The sequence below is a fragment of the Crinia signifera genome, chromosome 6 (genome assembly GCF_055691185.1).
Source record: "Crinia signifera chromosome 6, ASM5569118v1, whole genome shotgun sequence".
In the NCBI taxonomy this organism is placed as follows: Eukaryota; Metazoa; Chordata; class Amphibia; order Anura; family Myobatrachidae; genus Crinia; species Crinia signifera.
In genome coordinates, this window is record NC_139222.1 from 75,633,201 (window position 1) to 75,657,313 (window position 24,113).

The 24,113-nt window shown below is 43.0% G+C and overlaps 1 protein-coding gene across 3 annotated transcripts in view; it reads left to right on the forward strand.

Moving 5' to 3' along the window:
- The window catches only part of CDH23 (cadherin related 23), a 914,269-nt gene that overhangs the window by 696,949 nt on the left and 193,207 nt on the right, over window positions 1-24,113 (forward strand). For all 3 annotated transcript variants that reach the window (XM_083146306.1, XM_083146304.1, XM_083146305.1), the window contains exons 28-35: window positions 2,152-2,212; window positions 6,909-7,057; window positions 8,009-8,144; window positions 8,573-8,961; window positions 13,941-14,042; window positions 18,742-18,891; window positions 19,455-19,583; window positions 19,986-20,114. In XM_083146306.1, the coding sequence (XP_083002432.1) occupies window positions 2,152-2,212; window positions 6,909-7,057; window positions 8,009-8,144; window positions 8,573-8,961; window positions 13,941-14,042; window positions 18,742-18,891; window positions 19,455-19,583; window positions 19,986-20,114 (1,245 nt within the window). The remainder of the gene's footprint in view (window positions 1-2,151; window positions 2,213-6,908; window positions 7,058-8,008; window positions 8,145-8,572; window positions 8,962-13,940; window positions 14,043-18,741; window positions 18,892-19,454; window positions 19,584-19,985; window positions 20,115-24,113) is intronic.

Sequence of the window (24,113 nt, forward strand, 5' to 3'; positions counted from 1 at the left end):
TGACCTTTTCATACCCCCACTATCCACGTCGGCGTGGAGTTGAGAATTGAAAGTGTGGCGAGCCACTGAGCCCGAAGCGTGGCGAGCGGACGCGGATACCTGTGAAGCCCGCGAGGGGACGTGTATAGCTGTGAAGGTATCCGCGTCCCCTCGCGGGGTTCGCTGCGCTCGCCACGCTTCGGGCTCGGTGGCTCGATGCGCTCGCCACACTTTCTATTCTCAACTCCACGCCGACGTGGATAGTGGGGGTATGAAAAGGTCGTAGGACGCGTACCGCTGCCCTCGCCACGCTTCGGGTTTACGTTGATAGTGGGAGTGGTACACTATGAAAAATGACATTTGGGGGCATTGCACAAGTTTACTACACATTTCAATGCATTTTGATGCATTTCAGTGCAAAATCGTATGCGATGCGATTTTTTAGCATACAATCAGCATACAATGAAGGTCGTGGGAGCCGTGATACTCCACAAGTACCAAAAATACTCCTAAACCCTGATTGCCAACAGCCCCACATGTTAGTACCCTGCTTGCCAATAGCCCCACATGCTAGTTGGCCCATTGGGGATCACAGACGATCTTCTGCCACTCTTCTCCTCTTTACATGATCCTTCTTGACCCTATCCCCTCCCACATTCTCTGAAACCTTTCTTTTCTTCTACCTTTTTCCACATTTGCCACTTCCTCAGTCTCTTATAAGGTATTGTTCCCTCTTTTCACCCACTGACCTACTGTATTTCTTTGCTTCCAAACTGCATGAGCGTATTGCTTACAACTGTGTTACTGTCTTTCTTAACTCCTACTCCCTGCATGTCTCAATTTTAGGCTCCCTTCTATCCTAGCCACTCTACTGAAACTGTCCTCATAAAAATCGGCAATGACCTATATGCTGCCACAGCAAGGGGCAATAATCCCTGCTCATTTTTGTTTACCTTCTTTTCTGCTTTTGATACTGTGCACCACCTTCTCCTCCTACAAATCCTTCACACCCTTCGTGCATATGCCCTCTCCTGGCTATCATCCTACCTCTCTGATCGTTCCTTTCTATGACTCCACCCCCCCACCCCCCACCCCCCTTCCTTTTCCACTAACAGTGTCCCCTAAGGTTCTTTTCTGTGACCTCTCCTATTTCCCTTTATACATCCTCATTATGTGGGCGCATCTACTATTTTGTCATCTGTGTATTAATGATGATCAGAAATACTTTTTTCTGGGCAGCAGGATTGCATACAATACATCATATACGGTCCTTTTTCATGTGTTGTATCGTATGTTATCCCAGCAAGGCCTGCGGAATCTGATATTTGTGTAGTGCAGGCTTGCAATCTCCGGCTCCAATGTTTAGGACACCACATATCGAATTGGAATTGGAGGTGGAATACATGCAATTTGACACTTATCATCTGATTTGATCAGACTTGGATGAAAAGTACCCAAATCGCACTAGTGTATGGGCACCTTTACACTGAGATGATCCTTTTCTCGCTGTCCTGCATAATCTCATTTCCCACAATTTTAGTAGGGGTGTTGGTTGAGGTGGGTGTACTATTGCTTGTTGAGTACTGAGTAGCCAATTTTTTCATACCACTGGGAACTCCCCCCCCCCCCCCCTTTTTTTTTATTTTTTTTAAATCAAGACTTTTAACAGTGATTACAGTATATACCAAAAAGAGACACTAGATGGCAACACTGTCCTTTTAGCACTGTAAAACTAACCTAACCCATGTATTAAACATACTTTATTTACTATGCTTCTCTTGTGTTTTTGAGAAAAATGTTTACAATTTAAAATAAATTGAAAGACATGTGCGACCTGGCCATGCAGTATACCACATTGCATGTGGAACATGTCCATATACCATATTACATGTGGCCATATTGAAGAACTCCACATCCTTTATTTATACATGTTGCAAATTAGTCTATGGTATTTAGAGTTGTATTCAGAAATGAAGCCTAAAATTGCATAAAATATACACGTTGTACAGTACTCTGTGTATGAAATAAATGTTGTGGTTACAGTATACTGTATATACACAAGGCACCAGTTAGCATAAAAACTTTTAAAAACGACATTTGTACATTTAAAATATATGTGCTAAAATCAGTAATTAAGTAATGCTAAAGGTTATTTTATTTTCTTACTACTAGTTGGAAGCCACTGATGCTGACGAGGGGGATAATGGGAGAGTTTGGTATCGTATCCTCAGTGGTAAGTAAAAATGCATGCATGCATACATGCAGTAAATTCATGATAAAGCTGTAATGTCTTGCAGTTGATGTCTTTTGTTGTTCTATAGATGCTCTTACAACAATTCTGAAGGTGCCTGTAAACGGTACAATTATTGTATACAATTCTAACTCCAAACATTACCCTATCAAGAATAGGGACACAGTGAGCGCCCGACAAGGGGCGTGGCTTATGTAAATGAGGGTGTAACATATGCAAATGAGGCCCACACCCCCATTTTCGCCCATTGCGCCTCTGAATAGACGCACAGTGTCTATTCTGTGTACAATATCGCATCGCATCTCATCGGTTTTGCAATGAGATGAGATCTAGTACAGAAAGTATGTGCAGCACATACTTTTTGAGCTGTGCGATGGGAGCGCGCATCTCATCGCACATAACAATTGTACCATGTATGGGCACCATTAGTGGAACACTATACTAAACATTTTTTTTATTTTTTATATTAAGCTGTTTAAGGGCGAGATGTACTAAAGGGAAAATGAGGTAAACCCCCCGTTTTACCGCATTTTTCTATGTACTATTACCCGACCGCCACGTCACCGCAGTCTAGGGTATCGCCACCTTTGGGTGGCGATACCCTATAGAAGCCTATGGGCTTCTTTTCGCCGCCCGACGCCTCCGCAGTAAAACCCGCCGACCCCCCTCTCCCCCTCCCTCTGTTACCTGGTCCAGGTCCTCCTGGACCCGGAAGGTAGCACCTTCCTCAACCTAGTGAATCAGCCGGACGTCCTTCCGGCTGCAGGGGGGAGGAGGAGGCGCCGGGGACAGCTTGCTTAGCTGTCCCCAGCGTGAGGGATGCAGGAGCCGGCTGGGAGGTGACGGAGACCCCTCGCGCACCACATTCCAGGTATCGCGGGCGGCCTCCGTCACCGCATCGCGATGCCAGCCGCATATGTTAGTACATATGCGGCGGCATCGTGGCGGGGGGGCCGCGAAGGGCGGCGATGTATTTTAATACATCCCGCCCGTCACTTCTAGCTGTGGCTATGGGTGAAATGTATCAAGCATTGCATTTTGCATGCAGTTCATTCCAACATTTATCACAAGGATGAAGATGTTTAGTAAATCTGTATACAGTACCTGAGAAAATTCACAAAAAAAACAGCTCTCCTCATAAGACTGTCCTTTTTAGTGCAAGAACTTCTGTGTTTATAGCCCAGGAATCCTATCTCTGCATGCATCGGCTTATGCCCAAGCTGCAGGGGGGCACTGGTGTGAGAGGGCAGTGCAGTGTGTTGCCTGCAGTCGTGTAACTGGAACCAATGTGAGTGCTTTGGGCCTAGTGCCCAGATCACTCTTATTCACTTAAGTGGGCATCCCTACTATCAGGGCCGGACTGGGACCAAAAATCGGCCCTGGCATTTTGAGCCCACAGGCCCACCTGCAGCAGGCAGGAACCTTGCGCTGCGAAAAGGGGGTGTGGCCTCATGGAAAAGAGGCATGGCATCACAAAAAGAGGGCATTACACATTATGGCACACACCGCAATGCCCATTACAAACTATACCACATAACATAATGCCTATTACACATTATATTACACAGGCATATACTGTGTATATTATAGATAGCTGACCAACACTTGTCCAAAACTTTTGAAAATGCCCAGATGCACTCCAAGTAGATATACAGTATAGTGTGTAATACACACAGGCAGCACGCATGGGACTTTTGTTGCCATCTAAAGAAACTGCAGCCCACACCAGCAGATTAAAGACTTAAAGGTCTTTAGTCTGCTGGTGTGGGCTGCAGTTTCTTTAAAACACAACACAAGTCCTATGTGTGCCACCTGTATGTATTACACACTAATATATATATATATATATATATATATATATATATATAAATATAAAAGGACCAACCCCCCACTATGAATTAACAGTACCTGCGATTTGCTTCAGGTGTACCCTGACGATGAGCGCTGCTTCATCCGTCAGTGGGACCGAGCGCTCATCTAGCTGATTTCAGCAGGCACCGCATGGAATCTTCCTAATAGCCTCCTGATGCACAGCGGCATCTTCAGCGTGGCCGCGCTCTTCAGCAGGGGGAGACGGGGAAGCCGACGCATGTGTGAGGGAAGGGGGAGCAGCGGCCACGGCCCAGGAGACAGGTGAGCTCCAGGCACAGTGGAAGGGGGAACGGCAGCCAGGACAGGGTGCAGGGGGAGCCACGGACTCTGGGGACAGCTCGAGCCCCATAGCAGCTACGTGGGCCGGAAATACACGTCATATGTAAATGACGTGGCTCAGGCTGTCAGCTCATTACAGAGACGCCGCCGGAAACGGTGCTGAGCTGACAGTCAATCGGCCCACCTGGCCATCGGCCCTTCTGGCATTTGCCAGAAGGGCCAGATGGCCAGTCCGGCCCTGCCTACTATGGGCCTAGTGCCCTCTAATCACATGCAAGGCCTGATTTGCAGCATCGGGGCTAGTGTCCTAATAGTGGGGGGAGTATGAGGTGACTTCTGCCAGCTGATTCCGAGTATCTTTTTTCTTTCTTTTTATATTCAGTGTTATTTTTTATAAAAAATGAATACATTCACAAAATGGACTGACAAAGGTGCAAAAACAGTCGCACAGGCAATAAAATCATTTCATCTCTATATTCATATACAACTTATGTTTTATTTATATCAAAACCCTCCCCCCTGTTGTATCCTTATAACACTCTAATGCTGTAGCCAAGGGTATTTATGCCATAATACTGACTCTCATCTGGATCTTATCCACTGTTTTAGATGTATCCTGTATCTATGATGCTTTATCTACTTCTTATATACAGTATATTCATTAAACCAACAATCTTAATATTCTACAGTGAAACATTACACACCTATCAAACTTATTTACACATCATAAAATTCTAATTTTATCCAAAGTTCCCATTTCTGGGTACATTTTCATTATTTCTTCTAACATATATAAACTTCTCGTGGTCTAGTGTATTATTTACCAGATTAATCCAGTGTTTGATCTTGGCCAACCATATGCCATATGCCAACCATTTCCTAGCTATTACTACTTTTGCTAATGTCACTAGATTTTCTGTTTGCTGTTTATATTGGGTGGTTCCCGTTAAATCTGAGTTTATACCCAATATACACATTCTTACATTGAGAGTATACTCTGGTATCCCTACCGTAACCATTATTCCTTGGACCTTTTCCCCAAAACGTTTCACCTTATTACACTGCCAGATCATATGGAAGTAGGTTCCATGCTGTTTACTACATTATTATTTTCATACGTCCTGAGTTTTACTGGGATTACATATACCCTATGAAGGATAAAGGGTCGTACTTGTTGGAATCTTATGGCTGCTGTGGCCCTGGCGGGTGATGACAGTGCCATTTCCCATTCTCTAACCTGGAAAGCTCCTATATCTCCTTCCCATGTTTTTCTAATTATGCCCATTTGCTTTCACTCCAGTTCTTTCATCAATATACTATAGTACAGTATCTTCTTTCTTGATCCCGGCCTCTTCTAGGCCTCTACAGTGGCCGCCGGAGTTCTTCTGACCCCCTTTGCCATCGTTTTCTCTTCAGGAGCTCTTCACGCTCCCTTTCCGCCATCAGAACAATCTTAGGCCCTTCCCGACGGTGTCTGACATCAGACGCTGGGGGCTGAGCCAAGTACAGCATGGTGGTCTCTGAATGGCGGACGCTTCCTATTGGCCACAAATTTGTGAGCCGCGATTGGTTTACGAATGGCATCAGTCAATTTCTTATTGACTGATGGAATGGTGCCAAATTTTAAATGCAGTGCTGTCTGGATCGCTACCCACTGCCTCACCCACATCGCTACCCGCCACAACACATCCAGCGCTGGGATCGGACAGGTGATCCCAGTGTTGGTTGGAGCCATGCCCTGCTGGGGGCACAGCACCCCTGCTGCCTACTGCTCCTCTGATTCATGGACCAAACATGCTTTTCTAGCACCAATATCCACAGCCCAGCACCTCTCCCCACTGGGAGGGATCCAATTGGATTCCTCTTAGTGAACTTTGCAATAAAAAGGCTTTTATTAAGCAAAACCATCTACTGCAAAAAAAAAAAAGTCTAACCTCAAAGCTTAATTTAGAACGCCAAGGTAGGAATTATGGTTGGAGGTGGATAAGAGGTAGAGTGGGTATGCAAGAGGTACATCTTCATCCACTGTTTAGATTTGGCATGCTCTATTTAGCTGATTTATTGTGCAAAAAGACTCACGTGTAACATTGCAATTGACCCCAATTTACCACTGGGTGTCAGAAATCAAAATTGCATGGTGGGGGAGTCTACAAGTCATGGGGGTGTTTGTGTCAGAAATTGGATCTAAAAATACAATTGCTCTGACATTGGCAGCCTTGAGGTGTCTAATATTGTATTCATTCTAAAAAATGCAGTTGCTGTTGCAGTTCGGTCCAATGCCAAATCCAACCCAGTCACTCAGATGGAGCGGAACAGAAGCCTAGACACCTGCTTACTTGTGGCCCAAACAGTGGTCAACCATATGATCTGTAACTCCTCCTCTTTCTGATAGTATGTTTGGAGATGCTGATCCTGAATGTCACAGTTTTTGGTTGATGCTTTTTTTTGGTAAAAACATCTCTGGATTAAACTTTTGAGTTCCTATCTAAGTTTTTTTATTCTATGTTTTTTCTGTTTGTTTTGTTAGGAAATGACAAAAACAACTTTCAAATTGATGTTAGCACTGGGCTACTTAGACGGGGCCCCCAGGCCTTGGACAGAGAAACAAATGCATCTCATGTTCTGGTGGTAGAGGCGTATAATAGTGACCAAGGCCCCATGAGAAGTTCTGTAAGGGTAAGTTGCCTGCTCTCTCTCTCCCTCTCTCTCTCTCTCTCTCAGTTACAGCTGGTTCACTAATTATTTAGTTCCACACCAAACAGGTGTAACAGTATGTGCCTGTGTAACATAGGAATGTCCCTTTTGTAATTTTACCTTATCTTTGTGCATGGTCATAGTCCTATTCATTTTTTTCTACTAAAATAGCGCCTACAGTTCACAGCACTATGGTCTGCCCTTTACCTGTTGATATCCAGACCGCAACTGGAGAAGAGTTAAAAAGATAAGATGCAAATTCTATAACTAATGTCACCATTGTTCAATATTCGGTTTGAAAAGGAAAGAATATCTAGACTATCCAATAAAGACCATTGCTAGTTTTTAGTCCAATCCGGGGGTGTTTAAATTGTTAATTTATAATTTTACAATAGAGGATAAATACTGTAATGGAATGTATTATTGCAATCATTTTTCATGTATATGCATATAGTAAATTAGTGTCAGATTTAGCAAAACCCATACCCTTGTAAGATTTTGTCAGATTTGACCCAATTTAAATGGATGTGGCCAACTTATCTGACAAAATCTGATGTGCCTGTCTCACAAAATCTGATGTTCCCGATGCTGTAGGACCCGATGCACATTCCTGTGTGCATTGGATCTAACCAAGAGATTGATCCTCCTGCACATAGGATAAATCTCAAGTCAATCAGGTCCAACTGGTCTCTCAGGCAAGTTGGACAAGTGTAAGGGGGCCTTTAGAGAGAGATCAGCTCCTACAGTACTGTAGCTGTGATTTTTCAAACACCGACTGTAGGAGTTAGGAGCTGATTGGCTGGTACTATATCTCTCTCCAGTTTATCTCTCTTTAAGTTTGGTAAACCTGGTCCTTTTGTTTGCAGCTACTTAAAGCAATGTTCTATATTGATCATAGACCGCAATGAATAAAAGGTAATGTTTATTTAACAGGTGATTATTTACATTGATGATGTTAATGATGAGGTGCCAGTCTTCACTCAGCAGCAGTACAGTCGCTTGGGTCTCCGAGAAACGGTGGGGATTGGAACATCTGTTACAGTTGTCAGAGCTACTGATCGGGACACAGGTACTGCAGATAAACTCATGTACTAATGACCAAGTGCTGCTTGTGACCTCTTACTTGAGGGTTCATAAAATAACTGTCATTGCAATGGTCAATTTTTTGACTACAATCTGTTACTGGAAAATGCTCCTGAGAACATCTAGAACCTTGATGGCTAACCTAACTATACATACCAGCATGCTCTGCTTTAGTTTTGCTATTTGGCCATGCGAAATCTGATGCAGAGCATGCTGGGATGTGTAGTTCAACAACAGCTGGAGTGTCAAGGTTAGCCATCAAGGATCTATAAAATTACAGAATGTCTACTACAGTATATTAACTTCCATTTAAACTCAGAAAGTGGGACCCCCACATAAGACAGCATTTGGAACTCCAGTGGTGACATAATAAATTTCTTGGTCCGCTACAACTAAATGTCATTTATCTTGCAGGTGATGGCGGAACAGTGATCTACAAGTTGCTTTCAGGCTCTGATGGGAAGTTTGAAATTGATGGAAGCACCGGCCTGCTGACCACTGTAGATTATCTAGACTATGAGACTAAAATCACGTACACTATGAATGTGTCAGCCACAGACCAAGCTCCGCCCAACAACCGTGGTTTCTGCTCCATCTATGTCACTTTGATGAATGAACCTGATGAAGTTGTTCAGTTTTCCAGCACCCGATACGAATCTGTAATACTAGAGAACATTGCCACCGGCACTGAGGTGCTTCGTGTACAGGCTCGTTCTATCGATAACTTAAACCAGCTAACCTACCGGTTTGACCAGAACACAAATGCCCAGTCCTTGGACCTTTTCAAAATTGATAAAATTACAGTAAGTAGATACATAGTAACATCATCAATGCTAGTACAGTGGCTTACATTTAGGAGTGCAGGAAGTCTTTACAAATGTATTAATGGAGCTAATGCTCTTTGTCCCTTATTTAGATCTGATCGCAGTAGAAATTTGTTCTCAAAACGGGCAAAACCATGTGCACTGCAGGTGGGGCAGATGTAACATGTGCAGAGAGAGTTAAATTTGGGTGGGGTACATTGAAACTGAAATCTAAATTGTAGTGTAAAATTAATGCAGCCAGTGTTTACCCTGCACAGAAACAAAATAACTCACACAAATCTAACTCTCTATACATGTTACATCTGCCCCACCTGCAGTGCACATGGTTTTGACCATTCCGAGGACAAATTTGTACTGCGATCAAATCCAAATAAGGGCCTATGTCTACATAATTAAGTAGGTAAAAGGATGACAGTAGTTATATAAAAAGAGTAATAAACAATTCTCTCTCACAGACAAAATATTATGGAATACAAACTTTCTGGTTATTTGCCCCAGTACATTTTGTTTGCAAGGTTTGGATTCGTTAATTGTACAGTATCTTATAAGATGTAGTACTCATTTAAAGGGGTCCAGTGGCAGTTCCTACCTGTGGTCTTGTGGGGGCTGCTGCTGCGCTGAGCACCTGAGCAGCATCATGATGTAGAAAGAAATAGAAGCTTGCCCACAGTGGCGTAGCTAGAGATTTTGCCCTGCCCCAAAAAAATTCTAGCCCCCCCCCCCCCCAAGAACAGGTGAGGCGATGGACTATGGGCACGGCTTGCTGAGCTGACAGGTAACCCAGGCAGCAGTGAGTGGGTCCCCGCCTCGTGCATATGTAATGAGCGGGGACCGGCTCATTCATTATGCACTGCACTGGGTCCCTGCTCATTAGATATGTACAGGGCAGTATCATCTCAGTGCTCAATGCTGCCTGGGTTGCCTGTCGGTTCAGCCAGCGTCGCCCACCACAGCTAACCCAAGCTGCCACGGGGTCTGCCACATATGTAGCTACGCCACTGCTTGCCCATTAGTTCTAATCACTGCACCATCAATTAATGTAGGGGAAGGAATAAAAGAAAAATGTACACTCATGTAATGGCACAACATCTTGGCAGCTACTAAAAGCGCATTACGGCTGGCATGGGAACTTGCTTATGTGCATTCTCACTCCTAGCTCTCCTGCATCTTACAAGGACTGCTTGGGGTGCAGTCCCTAGGACCATTACAGCTGGCAAAAATGGCAGAAGAGTAGATTAATGTTGGAAGCACTATCTGCCAATCACAGTCCACACAGTCTGTCCAGCATGTGATTAGCAGATGGTGCTTCCAATGGGAAGCCACCACATTCACTGGGGGCTCACTAGTTATTTGGGATTTGGGGGGGGGGCATACACATGCAGTTCAATCAGATTCACATTTATATATAATAAACTTTCCAAAATGGATTCATGTCCCTCTGACAGCTGGAGCGCGGTGGTCAGTGCATCCAATGTTTCTGGGGTTACGCCACTGATTGTATATACAATGCATAATCCATAAACACCATAGTAAATCTAAATGTCAGTTTTGAAAGAAAACCTTATCAAGCTTATAGGATCTCATGCTTGCTTACCATGGATGACGATTTTTATTTTACTTTCTGAAGTCCATTAATTGATATACAGAGTATTACTAGAATGTATACAGTAAACCGTATAATCGCTGTTAAAAAACATATTTTATAAAGCCATTAGACCTTTTACATTTACCCAGAAATAAGAGCATTAATTATAACTGACCAAATTATATGTAATTCTGACACATTTCTTGGCTCATGTCTGAGGTAATAAGATCGTTTGGTTTTATGGCTGATAATTATATAATGCTGACACTGTATGTTTCTCATGCGGGCGTTTACACTTGTGGTGCTTGACTCAGGCACTTCTCTATTTTTGCATTTGTTTATAATTCTGAGCCTAGGAAAAATTGATGTCGCACATGACTGCAAAGGGAAATACACAGTGACATAGGAACATGAAACTATTGTTTACAGCTGTGGAGCTATCAGACCAAATTTACTAGCAGATATAGCCAGGGGCGAATTTAGGAGTCAGGCCGCCCCTAGGCACAACATTTTTGTCCCCCCTCCTATTTTAATCTAATCATATATGTATATACAATGTTATTTATATTTCTTTAAAATTTAACTGTAGCCCACCTCAATATTTTTTTAAGCACTCTGGACTGCTCACTGTACAGAGGACCCGGAGAGAGGGAGGCACTTATTAGTACAGTGATTAGCACATTGTCTCTGTCAGTCTCTCTCCGGCTCACATACTGTGACTGACTGAGCGCAGGGAGGATCTGCGCGCCGCTCAGCTCAGCTGCTGGATACACAGCAACCAATAGACTGTGTGTGTGTGTAGAGTAGCCAATGGGCGGGCGCCGGCAGCAGTGAGTCTTTGACATTTCTGGACGCGCAGGGGGACCGTCGGACCCAGCCACTAAGCGGTGATGTAAAATGCATGGCACAGCGGGTGGGCAGTGGCGGGTGACGAGCGGCACTGCCACCTACACATGATAATTCATGTCTGCGGCGGCGCTTGTAACTCGCTGCTGCCCACCCGCTGTGCCATGCTGCTATTTAACAGAATGTTAGGCTGCCTGCTGCCCTTAATTGGTGCCACCCTGAGGCCGGTGCCTCACGTGCCTAGGCACAAATTCGGCCCTGGATATAGCACAACCACTGCAGAGCTGCACATTTTGTTATCTGTTTGAGGGAAAACCCTGGCATATAAATATCTACAACTGCGAACACAAAAGAAAGTGTGAAAAACTTTAAAAATAATATATTTGTGCACAGGAATGTGTGTACTCACTGTAAAGGGGTGTGGCCATGCTGCAACGAGCGTGACCTTGCATGAAAAATTACCTTACATCAACAAAATAGTGCCCCTTACAACATATTATGCCCACACATAGTAATGAGCCTTGCATAGGGCCATCTTAATGAATTGGCTAAATGGGCAGCTGTCCAAGGGCCCCCCAATTCTAGGGGCCTTCAAGCAGGGCCAGATTGGGCTGTGAGCATTTGTATCCTGAGCTTCTTGGGAGGCAGCAGAGAATATCAACGGCCAGTCAGCATTCTCTTCCTGCTTCCCAGCTAGCATCCACACAGTGAATGGCTGTCAGCAATCTGATTGGTGGATTGCTGGAGCTATCTCTCAATCAGAGTGCTGACAGCCATTCATTGTATGGAAGCAAGTGGAAGGTTGATGCAGGACTGCAGGGGGGGGGGGGGATGCTATGATTTGTTTAAAAAAAAAATCCGGTTAATGGGTATGTAGGGGCCCTAGTGCATTGCTTTGCCATTAGTGTTAAGGCGGCCCTGCCTTTGCACCATATTATGCCCCACACAGTAATTTCTCTGCACCATATTATGACTTATACAGTAATGCCCCTTGCACCATATAATGCCACACACAGTAATGCCTCTGCAAAGCATGCCCTTTGCACCATATTAACATATAATGCCCCACAAAGTAAGGCCCCTTTCACTAAATGATGCCCCACACAATAATGCTCCTGACACAACATTATGCAGCATACCTCACGCAGTAATGCCACTACATGATCATTGTCAGGGGTTGTTTCATTGCGCTGCTGCTACTGCCGCTCCTGCTACTATCGCTGACGTTGCTGTACCGTAAATACTGTTTGTGTCTGCCTGCCTCCTCCCTCTGGCTCCACTTATTAAATGTCCCTCCCAAAATGGCTGCTGCCTCCTCTAGCACCCTTTAGAAGTGTCTCTTTTATGACGGCATTTTTTTTAGGTGGGACAATTTCGACAGTATGCCATGCGGACAGCCGCACCACATGTAATACTGTTTGAAAATTGCACTGCTCACCCATCCATAAAAACAGCCCTGCTTATAGTACTGGAAGCTCCTTCATTGGTCAGTTATGTGTGTAGGAATATACATTATTTATAATATTACAGGCAGGCATTTCAGTGTTCTGTTGGAATTCAGAGAAAATGAGAGATTTATAAAACATGAACCAGACATCTTAAACATTTTACTCTTATGTGCCATAACTGAATTTGACTATGGATCATGACTGACCCTCCTTCTTCTGGCATTAAGAAGGCCTTAACTTTTTTGTCACTCTTGTGGCCAAACCAGCTTCAACTATGCCAATTCTCCCCTCCCAAGAAGGCAGTATGGTCAAAATGAATAACAGCAATAGTTGGGATGGGTACACACTTGATGTCAAGACCATTTTGCCGTAACAAGGAAATATCGTGTAGTGTGTATACAGGATTGTGCACCACCGCAGGTCGAATGCTACAACTTCTAGTTGGCTGTGCTGCAGTGTCAACCAGTATATACCACGCGTGACCTGGTGTAGTGTAATGAACAAGGTATCATTCAGTCCCGATTACAACGGGCTAGTGTGTGTGGACAAACAGGAATGGTGCGGATTGAAAGGAAGTCCCGATTGCTTGTCATCCTATTGTGTACCCACCCACCTAAGCAACCCTGTCCTTGGCTTGATGAATCTTCAAAACTGTACTTTACAAAAGCTTCCTTAATGGTCTACGATAACACTCAACCCCTTAAGTTCTTGATAATGCATCAACCCCTGCAGTTCTTTCACTGTAGAACAAATTGCAATAGTGAAAGTTGACACAAGGGGGGACATTTACTAAATTCCTCCCTTGTGTCAACAACATGGGATGTTGCTATGGGCAACTTATCAGAATCTACCGTACTTCCTTTTTATCTAGCACCTTCTAGAAGACGATATATATATATCTGATATGTTGCCCATAGCAACATCCCATCTGAAATAGAATTCCCATTTTATTAAATTTCCCCTAAGATGTCATGAAACATATGAGCTATAGGTTTACAGCTTTCGTGTATGTTTATGAGCTTTATAATGTTAAAAAAAAAAAGGTATTTGATCATTTTTTTGCCTTTTTCTCAACACAGGGTACAATAACGGTAAAAGGTTTGGTGGATCGTGAGAAGGGAGACTTTCACTCTTTGACAGTGGTGGCAGATGATGGGGGCCCCAAGCTTGAGACGACTGTGGTTAGTTCATTATTTTATTTCAACATGCTAACAACTATTTTGGCATAAATACCATAATTAGTATCTGTAAATTATATTTCTATATTAGGAAGGCTAGACATTATAACCTATTTAGAATAACTAAGGATTATGTCTTTACGAAGTGAAAATAAAAGGATCATTATTAAGGTATAAAAATTCCTCTAATGTGAACTACAATAGATTAACTCAAATACATAACTGGTATGTAGGGTTCAAGCCATGATCTAAAGCAGGGATCAGGAACCTTCGACCCCCCAGCTGTTGTTGAACTACACATACCAGCATGCCTTGCTACAGTTTTGCTATTTGGCAATCCTAAAACTGTTGCAGGGCATGTTGGGATGTGTAGTTCAACAACAGTTGGAGGGCCAAATGGTTCCCCATCCCTGATCTAAAGATTTAGATTAACTCTATCCATAGACAGGTTCTTGGAGCCCCTGTCTCACATAGGGCGGGATGTATTAATATACATCGCCGCCCTTCGCCTGACAGCCACCGCGATGCTGCCGCATATGTACTAACATATGCGGCCAGCAGTGGCGGGCTGGGCCGGGGGGCAGGGTGCCAGGTGCCCCCCGGGCCACTTTACCGTTCAGTGTGCAGCGGGCCGGACCTCTCTGACTCCTGGGCTATAAAAACATGGCCGCCGGCCTCCTGCACTGAGGACATGTCTAGTGCAGGAGGCCGCGGCATAATAGAGCGTGCGGGGGCGGGTTTGTGGGCTGGATGCAGGAGCCGGCCGGGTAGCACTGCAGTCAGGGGTGTGTGGAAGCTGGAGAAGGTGGCGGCGGCCGGCGGAGGTGCTGATTCTCTAGGCTTATGGGTGGGGGCGGAGGGTAGTGCCGTCACTTGTAGAGGCAGCGCCGGACAGAGTACGGTGCCGCCTGTCACCTGTGCCCAGGGCCACGCCCCCTTATCACTTGACCCGGGCGGAAGAGCGGCACCGCGTCCTGAAGGAAAGGCAGCAGCGGCAGCCCTTGTCTGTCTTTGCCACGCTGCACTCCCCTGGCCACATTCATCTGGTGCCTGCAACCAACTTTATTTATAACACAGGACTCGGTTGGGACATGCGCATGTCAGCACTTTCATTAGAATTGCTGCAGCCAGTCTGTCGTGAGTACTAAAAAAAAGTTTTTACTGTGTATGGGGGAGGGGTTATTCTATATTAGGGGAGATTATCTGTCTATGGGGGAGGAGGGTTATTTAGTGCTAAGGGGGGAGGAGGGTCGCAATCCTATACTAGAAGATGAAAATGATTTGTCAGAGGGGGAGGGGACTATTCTATGCTACGAAAGATGTTGAACTATTTGGAGGAACTATTCTGGGTTAGGGGGAGATGTAGAGGAGGGAGGTCATTTATTGGTAAAGGGAGGTCATGTAACTGAGGGGGGCCTTATGTACTAAGGTAGTGCATACTCCTTATACCGAATGCAGCTAACTAGAGTGGCCAATCCGGGGATTTGGCGGTACATGTGGTCTTCATACCGGGCAGCGCTGAGACGCTGTGCATAGTGACTTCTGAGGTCAGGTTGCACAGTGCAGCCCCATGTACGCCCGCCTCTCAGCCAGCTGAGCCAGCTCACCCACCCTCCAGCCCGCACCCGCCCTTCTGCCAGCCTGCCTGCACCACATGGACTGACAGGCACCCACTGTTAGTGATATAGTGCCCTGTTAATATACAGGGGGAGCAGCCTGTGGTGTCCTGTTAATATACAGGGGGAGCAGCCTGTGGTGTCCTGTTCTTTTTATTATACAGAGGAGCAGCCTGTAGTGTCCTGTTATTATTGTTTTTTTTTTTATTAATACATATTTTTTAAATGAAAAGCCTCCATTTAATGATGCGCTGTTACTTATGGGCCAGTGCTCTGAACTTGCCCCCCAGGCTAAAAGTTGCCAGCCAGCCCCTGGCGGCCAGCATCTGGTTGCGGTGACGGAGACCCCCGTGATACCTGTGATATGGTCTGCGGGGGTCTCCGTCACATCCCGGGGGCTGCCAGTGTCCCCCTACGTCTCCTCATCCCCCCTGCAGCCGGATGTCCTCCCGGCTGTGACACCTGCTGGGGGAGGAGGAGATCAAAGGAGGACGGGAGGGGGGGCGCGCGGACAGCGGGCGGTGACAGAAGCCTATGGGCTTCTATAGGGTATCGCCACCCAGAGGTGGCGATACCCTACAATGCGTTGACGGGGCGTTGGGGTTTTAATACATAGGGGAAATGCGGTAAAACGGGGGTTTTACCGCATTTTTCCGTTTAGTACATCCCGCCCATAGCCTTGAAGTGTCATCAATTATTGCTGTGATAGGTGGTGATTAACAATTAGATTTTCTGTGGGAAAAATGTAAAAGGTCACAAATAGTAACCTTTGTATCCTATTTACAGTGAATAAAAAAAACATGCTATTTTTGAAAAACAAATATATGAAAATGTTCTTACTTATATAATAAAACAAAATAGGCACACCAAGTTCTCCCACCCAGGCTTAAATACCTTATGGCGTAAATGTCCAAAAAGACAATGAATAAGATATGTTAAGTGTCTATGCAATACATTGTTGATTAACTAGAGCAGGGGTTCTCAAACTCAGTCCTCAGGACCCCACACAGTTCACGTTTTCCAGGTGACCGGGCAGGTGCACTTGTGATTCTGTGAGGAGAACCTGCACTGTGTGGGGTCCTGAGGACTGAGTTTGAGAACTAGAGCATAATTAAAATATAGAAAATTTTTATTGTTAAAAGTGTTCTCTACTTATATCAACTGAGTGCACCTTGATCAGACAATATATGCAATATATTAAATCCAAATAATACATTTAACATACAGAAACAATAGATTAGGGCTAACAATACCCTACTTACAACAGAACTACTGCTGCTAGCAAACAATACTGTAATTCCTCCCCCTCCCAGTTCCTCACTGCAACCCCTGAACTTCCTTTAGGATGTAGTTATAATGAATGGTACTGATCTACCTTCCTCTCTATGGGTTTGTCTTTCCTTAACGTCCATTGATAATCTCTTCTCCTGCTTTTTGATTATGTGTTAATTATGACAGGGTTTCCTGCCTTTAACACAACAAAACTACTCAAAAAGCACAATTAGTAAGTCACTATGAATTGGACCTGGAAAATTGCTATTTTTGGTACAATGGCTAAATAGTCACAAGCATCTGGCAGCTAATGGTCTATCTTACACATTAGTGCTGTGCATAGCATGTTCTGTTCTGTATGCATTCCTGATTCCAGAAGTGAACTGAAATTCACACAGGATTTGAAAATACAAAAAAGTAAAAGCACACACCAGTAATTTGTTCACCGATAAATTAAATTGAAAAAATATATATGTTTACATCTTTATTTTGACTTCATCTGTCACAGTGTAAATCAAGACTGAATGCACAGGCCAATAACTGCCATTTTTTATGGCTGCAATAAAAAAAATACATGGTTCCAGTTACTTATTCCAGATACATAAAAAAAAAAAAAAACAGTCTGGAATTTAGTTATTATTATCCTTTATTTATATGGTGCCACAAGGGATTTGCAGCATGCATAGCACTATTGGGTACAAAATCGCAATAGCAGACCAAAAAAGCTCACTTTAACACACTGTAAAGAGATATTTCATATTCTTTCATACACCCTTAAGGCCCATACACACTGGGTGACTTTGAGATGAAATTTGCTCAAAACAGCCTGTTTGAGCAGCTTTCAGCTCAAAGCCACCCAGTGTGTATGCCAGCAGATGAGCGGCTTTGAGGATCACTTCCTCCCCCCTCCATCGGCGCCGGGCAGTGTGTATGTACTGAACGGCTTTCCCCCCCCCCCAGCAATGATAGCGATCATTGCTGTCCATACACGCTGGGCATAGTCACCCAGTGTGTATGGACCTTTAATTGGATAAAATACAGACTGCTTTTGAATATTCTTTTTATTATATACAGTTTAGGTTTTGTAATAAAGTTTTATTATATTAGCACTTTTAAACTACTTGAACTCTTCCGTAGTACAGTATACTATATGTAACATAAACAAGCAAAGATTATGGTATTGTTTTTTCTTGTGCATCGTGCGTTACATTTCAGAATGGTATATACAGTACTATTTTTCTGGAAAAATAGGTTCAGGAACTCCAGGTCTGGGGGTGGATCAATTAAATAAAAAAAAACATATATAATAGAGAGAGGGAGGGAGAGATAGATGTATATATTGTATTTAGAAACAAAGGCTCTCACAGGTGACTTTAAAATAACACTTATCTTCTGAAAAGTAAATTTTCAGTTCCTGATGATGTCATATTTAATTAGAGGTTCAGGAACTGAGTTCCTGCTGGTTCTTGCTGAAAAATAGCACTGGGTATATATACGTTGCTGTTTAATACTGTACTATGGAAAAAGTATTAGTTTCTAATCCATTTTTCATTGCAATCATAACTTATTTATGGATTGCTAATAATCATTCAGAAATACTTTTCGTCCAGTATTGTACATAGGAAGCATTATTAAGCAGTTTTATTTCACATTTAGTTATGAGACTCCTTCAAATGTCTCCCAAAGGGATACAGAGTAGCGATGTATTTCTGTCTATGTGGGGCTATCAATATGGTAAGCTGTGATAGAAAAGGTAAATGCTGAACACTTTATTTATGGGGTATTTACAGTAAAAGGTGCATTCACTTCTACAGGTACAGATAACAATTTTGGATGAGAATGACAACAGTCCCCAGTTTGATCCAACCTCCGAATCAGTAGTCAATGTAGCAGAGGACTGTCCCTCAGGAAGAAGAATAGCTTTAGTCTTGGCTAAAGATCCTGATGCCGGAAGTAATGGAGAAGTAAGACTTTTTATCCCCATGTTATAGAAGTGGGAAAACACATTTTTATAATGTATGTATTCACGATGGGCAGGATATGTAATGAGATTTGTTCTCTGATCTAGAAAAGTTGAAACCAGTTAGTCGAATCGATACAATAAAAAAAAAAAAATTGCAGTATTTTTTTAATGTTCAATTAAAAAAAATCTAGCTAAATTGGAGAAAGCATATGTAAGTCCAACCACATAGGCCAATTTTATAAAATGGTATAAAAGCCTGTTTGCACAGGGGTATTGAGTTAACACATGATCAATGGAATGATTTTTTATTATTTAAATATATTTAAAAAGGTTAAAAATGATAATGAAAATTTTATTGCGTATGGCAAACTTTGAACACAATCAGCAAACTGCAATTGTCGAACTAACATTTTTTGGACTACAAATTCGAATTGGGGTTAGTACAGTTAGTACAAATTGGTCTGCAATCATGTTCATGGCATCAAAGTTGTAACATTCGAGTAATAATTTTCACATTTTTGCTTCCTCGTTAAGAATATGTAATTTCTCTCTCATTTCCCACAGGTGACCTTTTCTCTAATAGCTGGGAATGAAAATAGACTTTTTGATATCCGCACCACAAACAACACATTTGGCGAAGTTTTCCTTATGAAACCACTGGACAGAGAATTAATGGAATTGCATTCTTTAAAGGTAAAACCAGTTATCAGAACTGTAAAGCTCTTGGTGCTATAGGATAGCCTGCAAGATGCAGGGTCTGCAAGAATTCCAGTGTGTATGCCTTTATTTTTAGTGACAATCATTTACAAGTAAGAACCAAGTTGGTCTTGCTTTGTTGATGATTTTGGACAAATCAGACCGGTTCTTGGCTATATACTGTGGGGGTTATTCTGGTTTATTAGCAAGGCTGCGAACTCGCAGACTTGTGAGTCTTGTGAGTCTACCAGACGCCAAATGCCAGTTACCCCTGCCCCCCCCAAAACTGTTGAATTCTGTATTATGATTTTTTATGTGCCAGTATCATACAGTACAGACACAAAAACCCTTTGTATTTATTACTATAGTTGATAAGCAAATACCTTATTTATGTTTCAGATCCAGGCTTCTGATAAAGGCTCCCCTCCACGAAGAACAGATTACACATTAACAATAAATGTACTGGACGTGAATGACAATCCTCCTCTAATTGATAGCCCACTTGGCTACAATGTCAGTGTTTTTGAGGTATGTTTGATCATTATTTTTGTGATGTCATTTACTGTAATTTTAAAGCAGGTAGTGAATTAAAAAAAAAGGAACATTATATGGGAAAAAGTTGCGTAATCTATAATACAAATGGCAAAACATTTTGTTTTAAATCATTAACTAAAGAGGTACAGTGTGTTGGAAAAAAACATATTCTTGGGGTGTAGCTTAGATCAATGGTTCCCAACCTGGGATATGTGTACCCCTGGGGGTAAGCTGCAGGCCAGTTGTGGGTACTTGAAAAATTATATTGGAAATGGTAGAAGAAGACAAAGAAGTCTCCCGATGGTGGAAGAAGTCTCCCGTTGCTGTGGCGATAAACTTTATGTCCCGTCCAGCTCCATATTTAGCGCCATCAGCATCCTCATTTCCACAAATCCACTGGGAGTTATCTGCGCTGGCCTCTGACATCAGTGTTCATCTACCCAGCGATTGATGTACAGTACAGTACAGATGGAGCAGCGTCATTTGCTGAGAATGGGACGTGGTTGCATCTGAGACTCTTATGCATGTCAACAAATGACGCTGCGGCTCCATCTGTACAGTACAGTACAATACAAGCTCGGGCACGTGGGCCGTGTAATATACAGTGGTCAGGTGGAGCGTCCTTGTCCCCTAGGCAATTTATTTCATAAGCAGTTCTCCTAGGCAATGCAGTATGCAGTAAGCATAACTGATGGCAGGAGATCACTCTGTACATAGACGGATGAGCACAGGTCGCTATCACCAGGTGTTGTAGGCTAGTAGATAAGTGTGCCGCTCTCCGTGCTTGGAGACTCCAGTTTGAATCTCTAAGTGACAATGCTTTTTTCTCACTCTATGTTTTTAGTCTAGCATTCATACAGGTATACATACTACTTCACAGCAATGTATGTTAAATAGACATTTTTCTCAGAAAATGCTATTGCAAAGGTTATGCATGTCATTTATATGGGCACTAAGAAACATAGAATTTGACAGTGGATAATAACCACTTAGCCCATCTAGTCTGCCCCTTCTGTACATGTGTCTCATTACACAATATAAAACACATAGGGCCTATGGGGCTACAGCGAGCATACATTCATTGTACTGTCCATAGCAGGCCAGACTCAAGCACCAAGCGGGTTAACAAAATGGCTACCTAGCCTGAACCTGGGCTTCATTGAAGTCCACATCTGTGGCGCAAGCAATGGCATAGATTTTACATGTCTAGTTTATGTGACACCGGCAAGAGAAGTGGCAAGCAACCATGGGTGGGGCCCCGCCAATTGTCCACCAAGCTTGCAGGGGCTGCTGGCTTCCTCTGCAGCCAGGGTGCCATACCATTGCCAGATTGCAGGGAGGTGACAGTGAGCAATCCTGGCTCAGGTGGGTCAGCTCTTGCCAGATGCTCAGCTACAAAGCAGGTGTGCCCAAACCTGGAGAGCGTTGCGGGTAGGGGAACAGAGCTGCGGGTTGATCATTGCAGCGTCTGTGCCTTTGTCAGCAGCCCCAGGGCCAGATTATCTAAACTTCAAAAGTGATAAAATAGACCATGATAAACAGCCAGCCAATCAGGTCCTGTCTGACATTTTTCAAACACAGTCTGTGACATGGCAGGTAGGAGCTGATTGGCTGGCTGTTTATCACTCTCCATTTTATCACTTTTGAAGTTTAGAGAATCTAGCCCCCAGTGTGTTAACTACGTAATGATACGCACCTTAAGCACTCCCCTTAGACATGTAAAACCTATGTCATTGCTCGCTCCATAGTTGTGGGCTCTCATGAAGCCCTGGCTGGCACCCGGTAGCCATTTATTAACCCTCTCAGTGCTCAAGACTGGCCTGCTCCTAGTGTATGACATTCCTATTGTAGCCTAAAAAGTACTGTATACTCGCTCACTTATCCCCTGTAGCCCGTTATAAATAGCATAATGAGACGCACGTCTATGTAATAGTATTTTCGGAACAAAAGTGTCCATCTAACATACTGAACAATACAGTAATGTAAAGTAGTAAAGTAGTTCTTGCACTACAATGCATTTCAATGGACACTGCATGCACACGCATTCCAGATTGTTTCGGTATAGCTTTGCATTAGACATCAGATGCATGCGCAGTGGTGATTTTAAAAATCTGGTGGATGATTGTTGGTATTGCACTCATCCAGTGACACCATATGCCAAGCTATGTTTGTTAATGTGCTGCTGTGTGACTAGGCGCGCTGCGGAGAGTTGGCAAGATGAGTGTGGCCTAATCAATACCTGACTCACAATAAAATGTGAATCAGTAAATAATAAGCGTACCCGACACTCACATAATCTAGACAATGTAGAATCACATCAAGGTATCTTTTATGCAATCGGTGTACGTACCCAGAACTCTCTTGTGTAATGATGATTCTCCTATATAGGTATCTTGCAGCTAAGTTTCCTCTCACTCTTGACCCTCCAATTGATCATAGAACAATGATTGCAGAAAATACAGATTTATTTATTGAAAAATCTTTCTCACTCCATATACAAGGAGTTTCAGACATACAGTATAACAATAGAAGGTCCAAATAGTCCAAGCACTCAAAAAGATGTATACAGAATTATAGGGATAAAATGTAAACTTTGAAAAAGAACAAAAATAGGAGCAGTTAAAGATGGCAGAATTTGAAGACATCCTGACATCTTTTTTGCTCTTATTTTTACTGCGATATTGCCATTCATTGCATTTCTATAAGCCGCAGAAGCAAATTAGATGCACACACATGGGAACGGGATCATGGCAATTGCTATGGAGTCACATATAATGGCCCCTATTCTGGTTCACTTGCAAAGGCATATTCCTTCTCAAATGGACAAAAACCTGTGCACTGCAGGTGGGGCAGAAGTAACTTGTGCACAGAATTAGATTTGGGTGGGGTTTTACTTCAAAGTGATATATATATATATATATATATATATATATATATATATATATATATATATATATATATATATAGTAGTGTAAACATAAAGCAGTCATTATTTACCCTGCACGGAAACAAAATAACTCAACAAAATGTAACTCTCTCTGCACATGTTACATCAGCTCCACCTGCAGTGCACATGGTTTTGTCCATTTGATAAGGAATATGCCTTTTGCGAGTGAACCAGAATAAGGGCCAATGATTGGTGCGGCATACAGGTGAAACGCTAAAAAATAGAATATCCTGCAAAAGTTTATTTCTTCCCGTAATTCAACTTTAACGGTGAAACTAATATATTATATAGACTCATTACATGCAAAGTGAGATATTGCAAGCCTTTATTTGTTAACATTTTGATGATTACAGCTTACAGTTTATGAAAACCCCAAATCCCAAATCTCAAAATTAGAATATTGTGAAAAGGTTCAATATGGTAGGCTCAGAGTGCCGCACTCTAATCAGCATATTAATCCAAAACACCTGCAAAGGGTAGTTGAATTGCTGACTTAAATTAACTTTTCCATAATTTTTTGAGTTTCACCTATAGACGAGTGTGGCAACATCAGTATATACAGGAGCAGCTCTCAGGCATTTGTAGTTAAACCAATGGTTTCTATCAATGTTTTACAACCATCAATGGTACAGCCTTTGATGGCTAGCAATAATCACACGATGACCTGATGACTAGAGGACCTGACTTGGGTGGAGGGGCCAACCACAAAAAAGCAGAGTACTGATATAGCCAACTGCTTACAAATAAACACAAATCATCCAGACCAGGACCATCAGCCTGCTACAGCCCCTCCTCTCAGCATTTGGGTTGTTCTTGTAAATCGTTGGCATCCAGAAAATTCAGGTGGTGGGTTTGTTCCACAATGGCCGAAGCAGGAGCCTAGGATGCGTAGCTGGGAATTTGGCGCTGCAAAGCACACTTTTCATGTGGAACAGCATACATGTAACATCACATGTCAGTATGTGGAATCCAGACATAGTACTACACAACTTTGTAATATCTCTCTGCCTCCTTGACACCAGGGTAATGATAGATGATGATTGTTT